Genomic DNA, 18,638 nt, shown 5'->3' with positions numbered 1-18,638 from the left:
AGGGGTCAGCACCCAGCTTTCCCCCATCTGTACCTGCAGCTTCTTTTGGGGTCAGCACCCAGCATTGCCCCAACCTTTACCTGCAACTTCCTCAGGGGTCAGCACCCAGCATTGCCCCAACCTTTACCTGCAGCTTCCTCAGGGGTCAGCACCCAGCATTACCCCGGCCTTTACCTGCAGCTTCCTCAGGGGGCAGCACACAGCTTTTCCCCATCTGTACCTGCAACTTCCTCAGCGATCAGCACCCAGCATTGCCCCAAACTTTACCTGCAGATTCCTCAGGGGTCAGCACCCAGCATTGCCCTAGCCTTTACCTGCACCTTCCTCAGGGGTCAGCACCCAGCATTGCCCCGGCCAGTATCTGCCGCTTCCTCAGGGGTCAGCACCCAGCTTTCCCCCATCTGTACCTGCAGCTTTCTCAGGGGTCAGTGCCAAGCATTGCTACAGCCAGTACCTGCAGCTTCCTCAGGGGACAGTATTATACTGCTTGGCAGCGTTTGTCATGTTCCTGCAGCTGATATTGGCAGCTTCCTCAGGGGACAGTATTATACTGCTTGGCAGCGTTTGTCATGTTCCTGCAGCTGATATTGCCGTATTGGCTGCAGGAAAATTATCCTTGTACAGCTGACTTGTAGGCACAGTCGAGTGTGGCCGCAATTTAACTGACCACCAGCCGTACTTTACATTGTTTGAACAGCTATTGTTTCCGGATGCCTGGTGACAAGCAGCTTCTGGAAATAATAGACATGTTCATTATTTTAACGTCCATTCTAAAGATCGGACGTTAAGTTCAGAACACAGCATTACATTGAATTTAATGAGTAGAACGAACGGACGCTGATTTAATTGTTATCAGTGTCCGTTCTTTCAACAACAAAAAAAAAGTGTTGTGTGAACATATCCTCTACCATCCTCAGGGGTCAGGACCTGTGGACAGTGAATCAGGCTGCTTATCGATTAATTTACAATAACATATGTCCTGTTCACGCCAGTAAACACGTTTTGTTTTGTCTCCCCCTCCCCGTGCGATAATGGAACGTTCCAGGTAAGCAATAAGCAGAGGAAAGAGCAGCAGCGGCAGGAGAAGAAGAAACGTCAGGAGGAGCGGCACCGGCAGAAGGTGCAGCGCAGCAATAACAGTGACAATAACCGGCCAGAGGAGGGCGATGCGTCCAGCGTGACTGTGGTGAAGGCGCTCTCCACCCTCAACATCTGACGCCCCCCCCTTGTGCCTTGTATCTGCTCTCCAGGGAACGGGCAACGTTTTTGGTGCATGATGGGAGATTGCACCAAACCTGGTTACCTAAACAATGGTTAGATGAACTACAAGTCACAGGAGCGGGACTCACTGACTGATTGCAGGGGGAGCTGGCCAGTGTCTGCTTCTACTTTAATAAAAGTTCTATTTTTAAATAAAAACTTTGAGGATGGCAGGATTTCCCCCAGGTTGACTGATCTATGCAAATCCCCTTCTTAAAGGGGCAGTACACCTGCTGACTCCCTCCTCTCCGACTAAATGTGGTGTATTGTTCTCTGGTATCAGCCACGTGATACTGACCTTACATCGGACTCCCATGTCATATGTTTCGTAACCAGCACGGATGTTCTGTTCCCGTCATCTTCAGAGCTGCAATCATAATTCTGCCGAATCTCCAGTTGAAGCCAGTGATGTTTTTTTTTTGTTTTTTTTTTATGGAATCAGCACTTTATAAATGTATATTCTGGATTTCTTTACTAAAATACAGGAATCCTTTCCAACGAATAATCTATAGAGGCGCGAGCGTGAAATAAAACTACAGAATTTGATATTTTAGGAGTCTGTTTATTTACATTAACTCAGTATAAAGGGGGTGGGAGGTGAGTGCGTTCCATGGAGTGTGGGTTCTGGGGATCCCTATGACCCCCGCACGGAGGTGGCAGCCCCCAGCATTTTTCTCCTGTAGAAGTTGAAGCTGTTGCTGCGGGAATATTGCTGGTTGTGCTCCTGGAAGCAGAGGGCGGCCGCCCGGTCACAGTCACAGCTCCGCCTGCCGCACGCCGCTCCATCCTCATCATCTGCCAGAGACAGTGCTGGTTAATATAGAAGGATCTGGGCCCAGAGCTGACAATCTATGTGTGTACGGTCAGTGTTCATCCTGAGCTCCCTGGTACTTAGAATTCTAGAACTACAGACTGAGACAGACACCCGCTGCACCCCAACTATAAGCTCAGAGGCTTACCACATGTGATGGTCCCATTGATGCGGGAGAATTTATAGGCCTGACCCAGGGGGGAGCAGCTCAGACCGGGGGGCAATGAGTCATAACAGCAGTCATGGATCCGACAGCACCTGGAAGAGAAGACGACGGTTACTGACATAGAGGAGCTGAACATACAACCTTCACTGCACTGGAGGGCTGTGTATCTAAGCCTAATGTGTGATACTCACTACTGAGCTGCTGTATCCATGTATGATCCTGCCTGCTGAGAAATGCTGAGTTGTGTATCTAAGCCAGCTGTGTGATACTGACTACTGAGCTGCTGCCTCCACTAACAAATTAGTTATGCAGTGTGTAGTGATGAGCGAGTAGGTATTCGATTGAGTAGCTCACTATTTGAAATACTTATTTTTGTTTGAGTATAGTTATCGATTCGTTATCAGATACTGCTTGAAGTTAGAGAGGGAGACAGTGTGTAGCAGGGACAGTCGGGTGTCAGACAGGGAGGCAGTGTGTAGCAGGGACAGTCGGGTGTCAGACAGGGAGACAGTGTGTAGCAGGGACAGTCGGGTGTCAGACAGGGAGACAGTGTGTAGCAGGGACAGTCGGGTGTCAGACAGGGAGGCAGTGTGTAGCAGGGACAGTCAGGTGTTAGGTGATTGTAGGCAGCAGGGATCCCCAAAAGCCCTTGTTAGGGCTAAAACTATAGAAAGAATATATTTATCTAAAGATATACTGATATTATACCGGCTAGCAGCACATCAGTGTGTTCAGACACACAGCTGGAGTACACTGTGAGGAATATGTATCTGTACAGGGTATGCGGCTGTATACTCCTTGTGTGCCAAGGCCAAAAATAAAAGCTTGGTACTACTCTTTTGCGTGCTGTGCACCGATACAGTGCGTAAGGCTAGCACGAAGTGACGAGGATGGGGGCACAGAAATGCCAGTGGGGGCACAAGAGTAGAGATACAATGCATGCTGGTGAGGGGCAGCCCGCATTACGCTCATCCAGCATGCCCGGGTTTATTGGACATATAGGCAGAGGCCAGGGTACACTGCTGAGGCCCGAGCAGCGGGAACAGGTGGTAAAGTGGATTGCCGATAATGCTTCCACTCACATGTCCAGCACCCAATCATCTACCCAGTCCACTTCTTCCTCCCAACCTGCCCAATCTCACCAACAGAGTCATGCCACCCTTGCCCACTCCCAGGAGCTCTTTTCGGGTCCTTTTCTCGAATTGGACTCCATTTTCTGTGTAGCGATGCCCAAACACTGGAGCATCCGCCATCTCCTAGTGACTTTGGTGTTGTGTACCGGCAACTTGCATATCAAATCGTGATTGATGAAGATGAGACACAGTTGCCATCGGGGGAGGCTGTTGGTATGTTCAGTGGGCAGGAGGAGGAGCAGAGTGTGGAAGTAGAGGTGCTGGACGATGAAGTCACCGACCTGGCCAGGGGTGATGTCCAGCAGGGAAAGCAGTGAAGATGAGGAGGGCTGTGCAGCACCGTTAGAGGCAGAGGACAGAGGCAGCAGGGCCCAGCTTTTCCTGTAGCAATCACTCATGCAAAGCTGCCCCATCGAGGACACCTTTTTAATGTGTGCGCAGATGATAAACTCAGCGCAGTTTGCACACTCTGCCATTTAAAGCTGAGTAGGGGCTCTGAGAAGAGCAACATGACCACTTCAGGCATGCTGCGTCACTTGGAAGACAAGTACTGGGCTGAGTGGAAGAGAGCAAGCGCACCCAGGACACCTCCCCATCTGCCTCTGCTTCGGCCACTTTGGGGCCTTCTCCTTCGCCTGCACCATCATGCGCCTCGCCCCATCAATTGTCCATGTACTAGGCATTTGATCGGAGGTGAACGTACACTCACAAACCCGAACCTTAAACTGCCACATCTCCAAACTGCTGGCCCTGGAGATGTTGCCATTTAGGCCTTTTGCGACTGGTGGCTCGTGTCCTGTTACATCGGGCGGACCGTGAGTTAGCCTACAACTGGGCAAATAGGAGCCAAATGATCTCTTTTATAGCACCCTTGGGACATGGGTGGAGTGCAGGCTAACAGGAGGGTAGCCACACCCCCCACATTCAACAGAAAAATTGGCAGCACATCTATGACTGTTCACACTGGAGGTTGCACGCCGCTTGTGGCTTAAGTACAGACAAAAAAAAAGAAGGTGCAACAGCAACCGACAGGTGCAGGGGCTCACCGTATATACTCCTACCAGCGTACACACGGTAAACACCTGCTCTGTAGATATTAACCCCTTAACGACCACGGGCGTATACTTACGCCCTGCGGTTGTTAAGGGAGTTCAGAGCGGGGCCGCTCCGCGCCGTGCCCTTTAATAAGGTAATCGGATGCAGCTGTCAAAGATGCTGAATGCATCGATTGCAGGAATACCATAGAGAAATCTTACCTTAAGGGCCTCAAACTTTTAAAAGGCTCACCTCTAGTGCCTCAAAAGTAATTTTTGGAGGGTTCACCTATAGGGCTTCTAACTCCGCTTTTAAAAGGCTCACCACAAGAGCCTCAACACCGCTTTTAAAAGGCTCACCTCGAGAGCCTCAACTCCGCTTTTAAAAGGCTTAACTCAGGGGCCTTGTGAGAAGGTACAAAGTGGTATAGTATATGACAGATACGTGTCACAGAGGTAATCCCCACACCTCTAACTCCACTTTTAAAAGGCTCACCTCAAGTTCCTCAAGCTAATTTTTAGAGGGCTCATCTCAAGGGCTATGCATAGAATTTTTTCCGGGGGCATACCTCAAGGACCATCCATAGAATTTTTTTGAGTGCTCACCTCAAGGGCCTAAAGATAATTTTTTAAAGGGCTAACCTGTAGTGCCTTAAAATCAATGTTTGTAGGGCTCAGCTCAAAAGCCTAAAAATACTTTGTTGGGCTCACCAGATGGGCCTAAAATTTTATGTTTGTTGGGCTCACCTCAATGTCATCAAACTAAATTTTTGGAGGGCTCACCTCGAGGGCATCCAGATAAATTTTTTTAGAGGGCTCACCTCAACGGCATCATAATCAATTTTTGGAAGGTCTCAATTATAACCTATCTGACTCCATTTTTGAAGGGCTCAATCCAAGGGCCTAAACTCCATTTTGGAGGGCTCAACTTATTTTTTGTCAATGCTCATCCCAATTGGTATTGATAATTTTGGTGCCTTCTGGCTTCCCTACCTCCAATAATTAGGCTCTCATGCACAATTGCATCAGGGTGTGGGGCAAAAACTTGGCATTTCAATTTTCAATCAGAATCTTGCTATTTTAGTAGGATCCTTGTGTTGTCCATCTCATACCATTTTATCTCTGGATACAAACTTGTTAGGGGTGTCCTCCACCTTCCTTTCATTTTGTAGCTGTTTCAAAGGCAGAAGCCAGCAGGTCAGTAAAGGCCACTTTAGTGGTTGTTTTTTTAATCTTTGATTTCAGATTAACTCGAATTCAATTCAATCTTTCATTTAACTTTTTTTTTTTTTTTTTTTTTTTTTAATTAAAGGGGTTGGCCACTTTATAGTAAAATTGCTCAGTGTACAGTATTAGTAAGTGTACTTACTGTATATACTGACAGCAGCTCCCTGTGTACCTCATAGACCTAAAATCAGACTCCCCTCATCCAGACTGGGCTGCCCTGCTCTTTGATGTTTTGGTCCATAAGATTGCTTACATGGAGGAGCATGTGACCAGGCCCAGCCCCCCAGTGTCCACTACTAAGCCTGTATATGTCTATGGAGAACACAGTGGAAAGGACATGGTCACATGCTTCTCCATGTCAGCCATTTTGTGGACTGAAACAAAACAGAGCAGGGCACCCCAGCCTGGTGAAGGGGAGTCTGATTTTAGCTCTATGAGGTACACAGGGAGCTGCTGTCAGTATATACATTGAGCACACTTACTAATACTTTGTACTGACCTATTTTACTAAAAAGTGGCCAACCCCTTTAAATCAAATCAAACAGGAATGTTGGAGGGCTCAACTCAAGGGCCTGGTAATTTTCTTTCTATATGTTTTTAGGTTAAAGAAGTCACTGGTTAGCAGGCAGAATAAATAAGGTTGGTAGAGGCGGTAGTAGTGGGTGGTTTTTCCATCAAATTCCAGGGTCTCTTAAGAAGACCTTATTGTTATCAGTTCTCCTGTAATTCCCAGGATTTTTGGAGGGCTCACCTCACCGACGGGCCTCAATTTCCGTTTTAACATGGTTTCCATGAAAACGACACCCCTTTGTGTGTAGAACGTGTCTGACCACATATCACACACACACAAACACACTGTGACAGTTAGCGGTGGGCAATGTTTGATGTCCCCCTTGCCTATGTAGTTGTCATAGGCAATGTCATTTAAAGGGGTGCATTAAAATGTTTATTTTTCTCACAATGTGGCTTTCTGGCCATGATAATGTAGAAGAAAGAAGGTTTCCTGGTGTTTTTCCATGTTGCATAGAGGTTATATTGTGTTTAGAGTGTATTGTTGAGTGGCTGTGATAGTATTACTGCGACTTGGGCGTGTTAGATACACCCAGGCATGCGCCCCCTGCTGTCCCAGTTGCATTCCAAAGGTATTGGCATCATTTCCAGAAGTGTCATTGTGGACTTGGTGACCTCCAAGTGGTTGAACTGTGGTTTCTAATAAACAAGCATTTTCCTCCCATAGACTTTAATGGGATTCGATATTTGATTGAATAGTCAAGTATCGCGGTCTACTGAAATCAAATTTGAAATATTCCACTACTCGCTAGCAGTGTGAACTGTATGTATGTTATATATAGGTTATATAGGTTTCCATCATGTCCCCCCTTTCCCTTCTTCCTCCTGTAACATACAGTGGGGAAAAAAAGTATTTAGTCAGTCACCAATAGTGCAAGTTCTCCCACTTAAAAAGATGAGAGGCGTCTGTAATTTACATCATAGGAAGACCTCAACTATGAGAGACAAAATGAGAAAACAAATCCCGAAAATCACATTGTCTGATTTTGTAAGAATTTATTTGCAAATTATGGTGGAAAATAAGTATTTGGTCACCTACAAACAATCAAGATTTCTGCCTCTCACAGACCTGTAACTTCTTCTTTAAGAGTCTCCTCTTTCCTCCACTCATTACCTGTAGTAATGGCACCTGTTTAAACTTGTTATCAGTATAAAAAGACACCTGTGCACACCCTCAAACAGTCAGACTCCAAACTCCACTTTGGTGAAGACCAAAGAGCTGTCAAAGGACACCAGAAACAAAATTGTAGCCCTGCACCAGGCTGGGAAGACTGAATCTGCAATAGGCAACCAGCTTGGAGTAAAGAAATCAACTGTGGGAGCAATAATTAGAAAATGTAAGACATACAAGACCACTGATAATCTCCCTCGATCTGGGGCTCCACGCAAAATCTCACCGCGTGGGGTCAAAATGATCACAAGAACGGTGAGCAAAAATCCCAGAACCCCGCGGGGGACCTAGTGAATGAACTGCAGAGAGCTGGGACCAATGTAACAAAGCCTACCATCAGTAAGACACTACGCCAGTGCCAGGGACTCAGATCCTGCAGTGCCAGACGTGTCCCACTGCTTAAAGGGAACCATTCACCCCGTGGCCCCGGCAGAAACTGACATACAGTGACATAAAGGTCAATATACTTACCACATCGCTCCCGGTCCCGTCCCGGATCCCGTTGTTGACACGGAGAAATCGACGATTCTTCTTCTCGCGCCTATTATGGTAATGAGCGCCGCCGGGTCCGAAGTCCAGCCTTCTCCCCGCCTCCGACACTTGATTGACGCCAGGTCCTCTTCCTCCTCGTCTTCGTTCTTCTCGCCGGATCCCGCGCAGGCGCCGTGACAGTCGTTTTCGGCGCATGCGCCGTTCACAATTGAAGCCGCTCCGCAGCTTCACTGTTTACTGCGTGTGCGCCGATTGGCTCGAACACGTATCCTGTTTCCCGCTCAGGCGCAGAAGAGGTGACGAGACCATCGCAGCGGCGCCTGCGCGGGAATTCGTCAGAAGACTGAAGACTGAAGATGTCAATCAAGTTCCAGGAGGCGTGGATGGGCGGCGACGAGAAGAGGACCTCATGAATAAGTTGGACTCATCCGTCGTTTCCTATGGACGTTGGACTCATCTCAGCTCATTACCATAATTGGCGGGAGAAGAAGAATCAGCGATTTCTCTGTGTCAACAACGGGATCCGGGACGGGACCAGGAGCGATGTGGTAAGTATATTGACCTTTATGTCACTGTATGTCAGTTTCTGCCGGGGGCCCCGGGGTGAATGGTTCCCTTTAAGCCAGTACATGTCCGGCCCGTCTGAAGTTTGCTAGAGAGCATTTGGAGGATCCAGAAGAGTATTGGGAGAATGTCCTATGGTCTGATGAAACCAAAGTGGAACTGTTTGGTAGAAACACAACTTGTCGTCTTTGGAGGAAAAAGAATACTGAGTTGCATCCATCAAACACCATAGCTACTGTAAAGCATGGGGGGGAACATCAGGCTTTGGGGCTGTTTCTCTGCAAAGGGGCCAGGATGACTGATCCGGGTACATGAAAGAATAAATGGGGACATGTATCGGGAGATTTTGAGTGCAAACCTCCTTCCATCAGCAAGGGCATTGAAGATGAAACGTGGCTGGGTCTTTCAACATGACAATGATCCAAAGCACACCGCCAGGGTAACCAAGGAGCGGCATCGTAAGAAGCATTTCAAGGTCCTGGAGTGGCCGAGCCAGTCTCCAGATCTCAACCCTATAGAAAACCTTTGGAGGGAGGTGAAAGTCCGTGTTGCCAAGCGACAGCCCCAAAACATCACTGCTCTAGAGGAGATCTGCATGGAGGAATGGGCCACCATCCCAACAACAGTGTGTGCCAACCTTGTGAGTACTTAAAGAAAACGTCTGACCTCTGTCATTGCCAACAAAGGAGATAGAACAAAGGATTGAGAGGAAATTTTGTTACTGACCAAATACTTATTTTCCACCATAATTTGCAACTAAATTCTTACAAAATCAGATAATGTGATTTTCTGGATTTGTTTTCTCATTTTGTCTCCCATAGATGAGGTTTAATATGATGTAAATTACAGACGCCTCTCATCTTTGTAAGTGGTGGAACTTGCACTATTGGTGACTGACTACTTTTTTTCCCCACTGTATATATAGGTTTCCATCATGTCCCTCTTTCCCTTCTTCCTCCTGTAACATATATATAGGTTTCCATCATGTCCTCCCTTTCCCTTCTTCCTCCTGTAACATATATAAAGGTTTCCATCATGTCCCCCCCCCCCTTTCCCTTCTTCCCCCTGTAACATATATAAAGGTTTCCATCATGTCCCCCCCCTTTCCCTTCTTCCCCCTGTAACATATATAAAGGTTTCCATCATGTCCTCCCTTTCCCTTCTTCCTCCTGCAACATATATAAAGGTTTCCATCATGTCCTCCTTTCCCTTCTTCCTCCTGTAACATATATAAAGGTTTCCATCATGTCCTCCCTTTCCCTTCTTCCTCCTGTAACATATATAGGGGTTTCCATCATGTCCCCCCTTTCCCTTCTTCCTCCTGTAACATATATAAAGGTTCCATCATGTCCTCCCTTTCCCTTCTTCCTCCTGTAACATATATAAAGGTTTCCATCATGTCCTCCCTTTCCCTTCTTCCTCCTGTAACATATATAAAGGTTTTCATCATGTCCCCCCTTTCCCTTCTTCCTCCTGTAACATATATAAAGGTTTTCATCATGTCCCCCCTTTCCCTTCTTCCTCCTGTAACATATATAAAGGTTTCCATCATGTCCCCTCCTTTCCCTTCTTTCTCCTGTAACATATATAAAGGTTTCCATCATGTCCTCCCTTTCCCTTCTTCCTCCTGTAACATATATAGAGGTTTCCATCATGTCCCCCCTTTCCCTTCTTCCTCCTGTAACATATATAAAGGTTTCCATCATGTCCTCCTTTCCCTTCTTCCTCCTGTAACATATATAAAGGTTTCCATCATGTCCTCCTTTCCCTTCTTCCTCCTGTAACATATATAAAGGTTTCCATCATGTCCTCCCTTTCCCTTCTTCCTCCTGTAACATAGAGGTTTCCATCATGTCCCCCCTTTCCCTTCTTCCTCCTGTAACATATATAAAGGTTTCCATCATGTCCTCCCTTTCCCTTCTTCCTCTTGTAACATATATAAAGGTTCCCATCATGTCCTCCCTTTCCCTTCTTCCTCCTGTAACATATATAAAGGTTTCCATCACGTCCCCCTTTCCCTTCTTCCTCCTGTAACATATATAAAGGTTTCCATCATGTCCTCCCTTTCCCTTCTTCCTCCTGTAACATATATAAAGGTTTCCATCATGTCCTCCCTTTCCCTTCTTTCTCCTGTAACATATATAAAGGTTCCCATCATGTCCTCCCTTTCCCTTCTTCCTCCTGTAACATATATAAAGGTTTCCATCATGTCCTCCCTTTCCCTTCTTCCTCCTGTAACATAGAGGTTTCCATCATGTCCCCCTTTCCCTTCTTCCTCCTGTAACATATATAAAGGTTTCCATCATGTCCTCCTTTCCCTTCTTCCTCCTGTAACATATATAAAGGTTTCCATCACGTCCCCCTTTCCCTTCTTCCCCCTGTAATATATATAAAAGTTTCCATCATGTCCTCCTTTCCCTTCTTCCCCCTGTAATATATATAAAAGTTTCCATCATGTCCTCCCTTTCCCGTCTTCCTCCTGTAACATATATAAAGGTTTCCATCATGTCCTCCCTTTCCCTTCTTTCTCCTGTAACATATATAAAGGTTCCCATCATGTCCTCCCTTTCCCTTCTTCCTCCTGTAACATATATAAAGGTTTCCATCATGTCCTCCCTTTCCCTTCTTCCTCCTGTAACATAGAGGTTTCCATCATGTCCCCCTTTCCCTTCTTCCTCCTGTAACATATATAAAGGTTTCCATCATGTCCTCCTTTCCCTTCTTCCTCCTGTAACATATATAAAGGTTTCCATCACGTCCCCCTTTCCCTTCTTCCCCCTGTAATATATATAAAAGTTTCCATCATGTCCTCCTTTCCCTTCTTCCCCCTGTAATATATATAAAAGTTTCCATCATGTCCTCCCTTTCCCGTCTTCCTTCTGTAACATATATAAAGGTTGGGTACACACATATATAATACAGACTGACTATATACCAGGCATAGGCCGTGTACACACAAATATATAATACAGACTGACTATATACCAGGCATAGGCCGCGTACAGACATATATAATACAGACTGACTATATACCAGGCATAGGCCATGTACACACACACATATAATACAGACTGACTATATACCAGGCATAGGCCGTGTACACATTTATATAATACAGACTGACTATATACCAGGTATAGGCCTTGTACAGACATAGAATACAGTGACTATATACCAGGCATAGGCCGTGTACACACACATATAATACAGACTGACTATATATCAGGCATAGGGCACATACACACATTAATACAGACTGATTATATACCAGGCATAGGCCGCGTACAAACACATATAAGGGTGGGTTCAGAATGAGGAATTCTCGCGGAAAATGTCAGCGGAATTCCGTCAGCTGTCCGCCCTCACATCTGGGCGCCCTTCCGCCGGCCCCATAGACACCATTCTATGGGCCGGCGTATTCCGTTATACGCTGAAAGAGGTGTCATGTCACTTCTTTCAGCGGATCGCGGAATACGCCGGCCCATAGAATGGTGTCTATGGAGCCAGCGGAAAAGAGCGTGCCTGTGCGGGCGGACAGCTGACGGAATTCCGCAGACATTTTCTGCGAGAATTCCTCAGTCTGAACCCACCCTAATACAGACTGACTATATACCAGGTATGGTATGGTGTCTCTGCGGTGTTTTGGTTGATCTCCCTGAGGTCAACCAGCGTCCTTTTGCATGCACTTACTAGTCATTGCTCCCACTAGCCAGAAACCTACTCCACACTGATGAGGGGCAAAAACCCTGAAACAGCTGTCTGTGGATGGATACCTTGCTGAGGTGGTTTCCTTGACTGGAGAACGCCTTTGGCTTGGTTGTTCCTTCCCGGAGGTAAGGTCTGGCTAGTTCACTGACGTCGAGACATGTGATGGTGTCTCTGCAGTGTTCTCTTGCGTATATACCAGGTATAGGCCGCGTACACAAAAATATATATTACAGACTCACTATATACCAGGCATAGGCCGTGTACACACACACATATAATACAGACTCACTATATACCAGGCATAGGCCGTGTACACACACATATAATACAGACTGACTATATACCAGGCATAGGCCGTGTACACACACACTTATATAATACAGACTGACTATATACCAGGCATAGGCCGTGTACACACACATATATATAATACAGACTGACTATATACCAGGCATAGGCCGTGTACACAGACACATATATAATACAGACTGACTATATACCAGGCATAGGCCGTGTACACACACACATATATAATACAGACTGACTATATACCAGGCATAGGCCGTGTACACACACATATATATAATACAGACTGACTATATACCAGGCATAGGCCGTGTACACAGACACATATATAATACAGACTGACTATATACCAGGCATAGGCCGTGTACACACACACATATATAATACAGACTGACTATATACCAGGCATAGGCCGTGTACACACTTACATAATACAGACTGACTATATACCAGGCATAGGCCGTGTACACACTTACATAATACAGACTGACTATATACCAGGCATAGGCCGTGTACACACACATATAATACAGACTGACTATATACCAGGCATAGGCCGTGTACACACACATATAATACAGACTGACTATATACCAGGCATAGGCCGTGTACACACATATATAATACAGACTGACTATATACCAGGCATAGGCCGTGTACACACACATATAATACAGACTGACTATATACCAGGCATAGGCCGTGTACACAGACACATATATAATACAGACTGACTATATACCAGGCATAGGCCGTGTACACACTTACATAATACAGACTGACTATATACCAGGCATAGGCCGTGTACACACACATATAATACAGACTGACTATATACCAGGCATAGGCCGTGTACACAGACACATATATAATACAGACTGACTATATACCAGGCATAGGCCGTGTACACACATATATTATACAGACTTACTATATACCAGGCATAGGCACGTACAAACATATATAATACAGACTGACTATATACCAGGCATAGGCCGTGTACACACACATATAATACAGACTGACTATATACCAGGCATAGGCCGTGTACACACACATATATATATATATAATACAGACTGACTATATACCAGGCATAGGCCGTGTACACACACATATGTAATACAGACTGACTATATACCAGGCATAGGCCGTGTACACACATATATAATACAGACTGACAATATACCAGGCATAGGCACGTACAAACATATATAATACAGACTGACTATATACCAGGCATAGGCCGCGTACACACATATATAATACAGACTGACAATATACCAGGCATAGGCACGTACAAACATATATAATACAGACTGACTATATACCAGGCATAGGCCGTGTACACACACATATATATATAATACAGACTGACTATATACCAGGCATAGGCCGTGTACACACACACATATATATATAATACAGACTGACTATATACCAGGCATAGGCCGTGTACACACACATATATATATATATAATACAGACTGACTATATACCAGGCATAGGCCGCGTACACACTTATATAATACAGACTGACTATATACCAGGCATAGGCCGTGTACACACACATATATATATAATACAGACTGACTATATACCAGGCATAGGCCGTGTACACACACATATATATATAATACAGACTGACTATATACCAGGCATAGGCCGTGTACACACACATATATATATAATACAGACTGACTATATACCAGGCATAGGCCGTGTACACACACACTTATATAATACAGACTGACTATATACCAGGCATAGGCCGTGTACACACACATATATATATAATACAGACTGACTATATACCAGGCATAGGCCTTGTACACACACATATATATGATACAGACTGACTATATACCAGGTGGCTCAGTGGTTAGCACTGTAGCCTTGCAGCACTGGGGTCATAGGGGGCATTGTGGAGCCTGACAACCTACTCTCATCCACTATGACACTCACCAGTCAATCTCATCCACCGGCTGCCCGCTCCCTCCGAGCCCACAATGGCAGCCGTAGAAGGCGTAGGACGTCAGCGGAAGCCGTCCGGTCACATAATTCACCATCAGCCCAAACTCCAGGATTCCCGCCTGTGTCCCCAGCGCCATCACTAGACAGGGAGAGACAGTGTGTCAGTGAGGGGACCCCGAAAAGCTGGGTGGAGGTCATGGTGGTGGTCACTCTGTAATCCTACTGACTGTTTACTTAAAGGGGAAGCGTCTCAGTAAATATCTCCAGAAAAGGTCAGGAGGAGATGATATTACATAGGTAAATAGCAGGAATCAGGGAAACGTGATACGTGGAGACTATGGCGGTCACATGGAGATCTGCCTCCCCAGTCTACACAGTCCTGGTCTTAACCCTTTAAGAACAAGCCATATTGTATTCCCCCACACTTGGGGACATGCGTTGTTGTCTGTAGTGCCATGAGGGCGGGCCTGCAGGTCATCACTAGGCCCCAGGCTGCCAGGCCTGATAGAAGGGGCTACTACTGGGTTGGGGCTCAGCGCGGCTGACACATATCCGCACCTGTACAGAAGATGCCAATAACTTCAGGACATTAGAAATACAGGCAGCAGCTGCGTCACCATGGATACGCACAATGCCCTCATTTACTAAACCAGGCCTGTTGCCTATAGCAACCACTTACAGCGCAGCTTTTATTTTGCCAGGGCTGAAAGCTGAGCTACGATTGGTCGCTGTCAATTATAGTTAACTTGAATAAACTTTATTTATAGCAGCCCAGAGAAACCCTTTAAGTCACTACCATATGGTTGTACTCACAGGTCCCTAGGAGGACAAGCATGGAGGACGCCATGTTCTACCAATCACAGCCGAGCGGAGGAGTCTGTAGAACAAAATGTGCAGACGTAAACCCACCTGATGATGTCGCTATAGGGTCATCCAGCAGGATCAGTCAACAGCAGTTTTGATCATACAATAGTGTCAGTCATACACAATAGTGTGAGCAATACAATAGTATCATTCAAACAATAGTGTCAGTTATACACAATAGTGGGTCACACAATAGTGTCAGCCATACACAATAGTGGGTCACACAATAGTGTCAGTCATACACAATAGTGGGTCATACAATAGTGGCGGTCATACATAATAGTGGGTCATACAGTAGTGTCAGTCATACACAGTAGTGGGTCATACAATAGTGGCGGTCATACATAATAGTGGGTCATACAGTAGTGTCAGTCATACACAATAGTGATGGTCATACCGTAGTGTCAGTCATACACAGTAGTGGGTCATACAATAGTGTCAGTCATACACAGTAGTGGGTCATACAATAGTGGCGGTCATACATAATAGTGGGTCATACCATAGTGGCGGTCATACATAATAGTGGGTCATACAATAGTGTCGGTCATACACAGTAGTGGGTCATACAATAGTGTCGGTCATACATAATAGTGGGTCATACCATAGTGGCGGTCATACATAATAGTGGGTCATACAATAGTGGCGGTCATACATAATAGTGGGTCATACAATAGTGGCGGTCATACATAATAGTGGGTCACACAATAGTGTCAGTCATACACAGTAGTGGGTCATACAATAGTGGCGGTCATACATAATAGTGGGTCATACAATAGTGTCAGTCATACACAATAGTGGGTCATACAATAGTGTCAGTCATACACAATAGTGGGTCATACCATAGTGGCGGTCATACATAATAGTGGGTCATACAATAGTGTCAGTCATACACAGTAGTGGGTCATACCATAGTGTCGGTCATACATAATAGTGGGTCATACCATAGTGGCGGTCATACATAATAGTGGGTCATACAATAGTGTCAGTCATACACAGTAGTGGGTCATACAATAGTGTCAGTCATACACAATAGTGGGTCATACCATAGTGTCGGTCATATGTCAGCGTCAGTCACCCCGCAACGTCAGCCTTATAGATGTGTGCGGTGCTGGTATATATACCTGTATCTCTGTTTGTTCTACTGGAGCTGCCGCCTCATTGTAATTGATGCCACAGTCAGGAGAAGTGTGATCACACCTGAGTGATCCTCCCCGTTTATCCCGCACTGAGGGGCGCTCTGCCAGATCATCAGGGGGTGGAGACACTACAAATGTCACAACTTCACCCCCCCCCCCCCACACACACACACACACCAGAAATAAACCCTAAATCTAAGATTACACGGATCATATACTGTGTACGTAAGCGGGATAATACTATAGTGATTTATTCTTATACTTAGGGCCAGTGTTTTGCTACATTTTTATTACTTTAGCCACTTTCACATAGTGTGATAGAGTTGGCTGAATTCCAGGCTAGAGTGCACTCAAGAACTGGTCCGTTCCAGGATGTACACATAGAGACAAGACAGCAGAAAGGAGGAGCAGAGACCACAGAGAGGAGGTAAAATAACCTTATTGGACATTATGGGGGAGATTTATTAAACATGGTGTAAAGTGAGACTCGCTCAGTCGCCCCCGGCAACCAATCAGATGCCACCTTTCGTTTTCCAAAGAGTCTGTGAGGAATGAAAGGTGGAATATGATTGGTCGCTAGGGGCCATGTTTGATAAATCTCCCCCATATGTTCATCTATAATCATAAGACTTGTTCAATCTCTTGCATCTTGTGATAGAAGTCACTTTATACAGAAATAACCATTTGGGACACAACCCCTCAAGTCCTGGTGTCTTGGCTTTTGTTTAACCCTCACTAACATCAATGGCATCTGGACCACCACCGTCTGTATACGACCACCCGGGTGTGCCCCCTGAACCGTCTGTATACCACCACCAGGGTGTGCCCCCTGAACCGTCTGTATACGACCACCCGGGTGTGCCCCCTGAACCGTCTGTATACCACCACCAGGGTGTGCCCCCTGAACCGTCTGTATACGACCACCCGGGTGTGCCCCCTGAACCGTCTGTATACCACCACCCGGGTGTGACCCCTGAACTGTCTGTATACCACCACCAGGGTGTGCCCCCTGAACTGTCTGTATACCACCACCAGGGTGTGCCCCCTGAACTGTCTGTATACCACCACCAGGGTGTGCCCCCTGAACCGTCTGTATACGACCACCCGGGTGTGCCCCCTGAACCGTCTGTATACCACCACTAGGGTGTGACCCCTGAACTGTCTGTATACCACCACTAGGGTGTGACCCCTGAACTGTCTGTATACCACCACCAGGGTGTGCCCCCTGAACCGTCTGTATACCACCACCCGGGTGTGCCCCCTGAACCGTCTGTATACCACCACCCGGGTGTGCCCCCTGAACCGCTTATGCTCTCCCCCTTGGGTTGGGTTGTTGCAGGTATCCTTTAGTTTTTACCTAGATAATACACATAGGCGGCCTACCTGTACCTCTGCCTATACCTCCACCTGTACCCCCGCCTGTACCCCTGCCTGTGGAGATGGGCTTTCACCTCCTCCCTAATTTCCTCACTAAGCTGCAGGAGGAGGCCGGTGTGTACAGCAGGTTACTGTCGGTCATGGCCTCTGTCCACGTCATTCTGCCCTTGTACACAGAGTGTTCGCAAGAATCACTAATGCAGAGGTGGGAAGCGACATTGTGAAAGCAAACATGGATGCCAGAAATAACAGGAAACCTGGAGGCGTCAGTGACAGGAGGGAAGAGAGCATCAAGGGAGAAGGGGCAGCACCAGAGGAAACCTGGAGAGAAGAGAGCGTCTAGAGAGAAGGGGCAGCACTAGAGGAAACCTGGAGAGAAGAGTGTGTCCGGGGAGAAGGGGCAGCACCAGAGGAAAACTAGAGAGAAGAGAGCGTCCAGGGAGAAGGGGCAGCACCAGAGGAAACCTGGAGAGAAGAGTGTGTCTGGGGAGAAGGGGCAGCACTAGAGGAAACCTGGAGAGAAGAGTGTGTCTGGGGAGAAGGGGCAGCACCAGAGGAAAACTAGAGAGAAGAGAGCGTCTGGGGAGAAGGGGCAGCACCAGAGGAAACCTGGAGAGAAGAGAGCGTCCGGGGAGAAGGGGCAGCACCAGAGGAAAACTAGAGAGAAGAGAGCGTCCAGGGAGAAGGGGCAGCACCAGAGGAAACCTGGAGAAAAGAGAGCGTCCAGGGAGAAGAGGCAGCACCAGAGGAAAACTAGAGAGAACAGAGCGTCCAAGGAAAAGGGGCAGCACCAGAGGAAACCTGGAGAGAAGAGAGCGTCTAGAGAGAAGGGGCAGCACTAGAGG

At 46.6% G+C, this 18,638-nt stretch overlaps 2 protein-coding genes across 4 annotated transcripts in view; one reads left to right on the top strand and one right to left on the bottom strand.

Moving 5' to 3' along the window:
* Window positions 1–1,806, top strand: part of OTUD3 (OTU deubiquitinase 3) — an 11,089-nt gene extending 9,283 nt beyond the window's left edge. The window contains exon 8 of the mRNA XM_069948841.1: window positions 1,046–1,806. Within this exon, the coding sequence (XP_069804942.1) occupies window positions 1,046–1,216 (171 nt within the window). The 3' untranslated portion in view covers window positions 1,217–1,806. The remainder of the gene's footprint in view (window positions 1–1,045) is intronic.
* LOC138770012 (phospholipase A2-like) lies at window positions 1,802–16,492 on the bottom strand. 3 transcript variants are annotated; one of them, XM_069948845.1, is made up of 5 exons: window positions 16,402–16,492; window positions 15,230–15,293; window positions 14,408–14,555; window positions 2,220–2,329; window positions 1,802–2,055 (listed from the first exon to the last, which is right to left on the bottom strand). In XM_069948845.1, exons 2-5 carry the CDS (start codon window positions 15,261–15,263, stop codon window positions 1,895–1,897), a joined length of 453 nt encoding a protein of 150 aa, XP_069804946.1. In that variant the 5' UTR covers window positions 15,264–15,293; window positions 16,402–16,492; the 3' UTR covers window positions 1,802–1,894. The 3 variants fall into 3 exon arrangements, with proteins under 3 accessions (XP_069804946.1, XP_069804947.1, XP_069804948.1); XM_069948846.1 differs by lacking the exon at window positions 16,402–16,492 and adding an exon at window positions 16,324–16,348; XM_069948847.1 differs by lacking the exons at window positions 15,230–15,293; window positions 16,402–16,492 and adding an exon at window positions 14,975–15,055.
* Between the last annotated feature and the right edge of the window lie 2,146 nt (window positions 16,493–18,638).

The sequence above is a fragment of the Dendropsophus ebraccatus genome, chromosome 12, assembly GCF_027789765.1.
Source record: "Dendropsophus ebraccatus isolate aDenEbr1 chromosome 12, aDenEbr1.pat, whole genome shotgun sequence".
Taxonomy (NCBI): domain Eukaryota; kingdom Metazoa; phylum Chordata; class Amphibia; order Anura; family Hylidae; genus Dendropsophus; species Dendropsophus ebraccatus.
Note: the sequence above shows the minus strand (reverse complement) of the source record. Positions and strands in the feature narration are given on the sequence as shown.

Coding starts and splice junctions, on each gene's coding strand:
- LOC138770012 (XM_069948845.1), bottom strand. CDS start 15,263: ATGGCGTCCTCCATGCTTGTCCTCCTAGGGACCT. Junction 14,556..15,229: donor GCTTGTCCTCCTAGGGACCT/GTGAGTACAACC, acceptor CTCCCTGTCTAG/TGATGGCGCTGGGGACACAG. Junction 2,330..14,407: donor CCGGTGGATGAGATTGACTG/GTGAGTGTCATA, acceptor CTTCTCTTCCAG/GTGCTGTCGGATCCATGACT.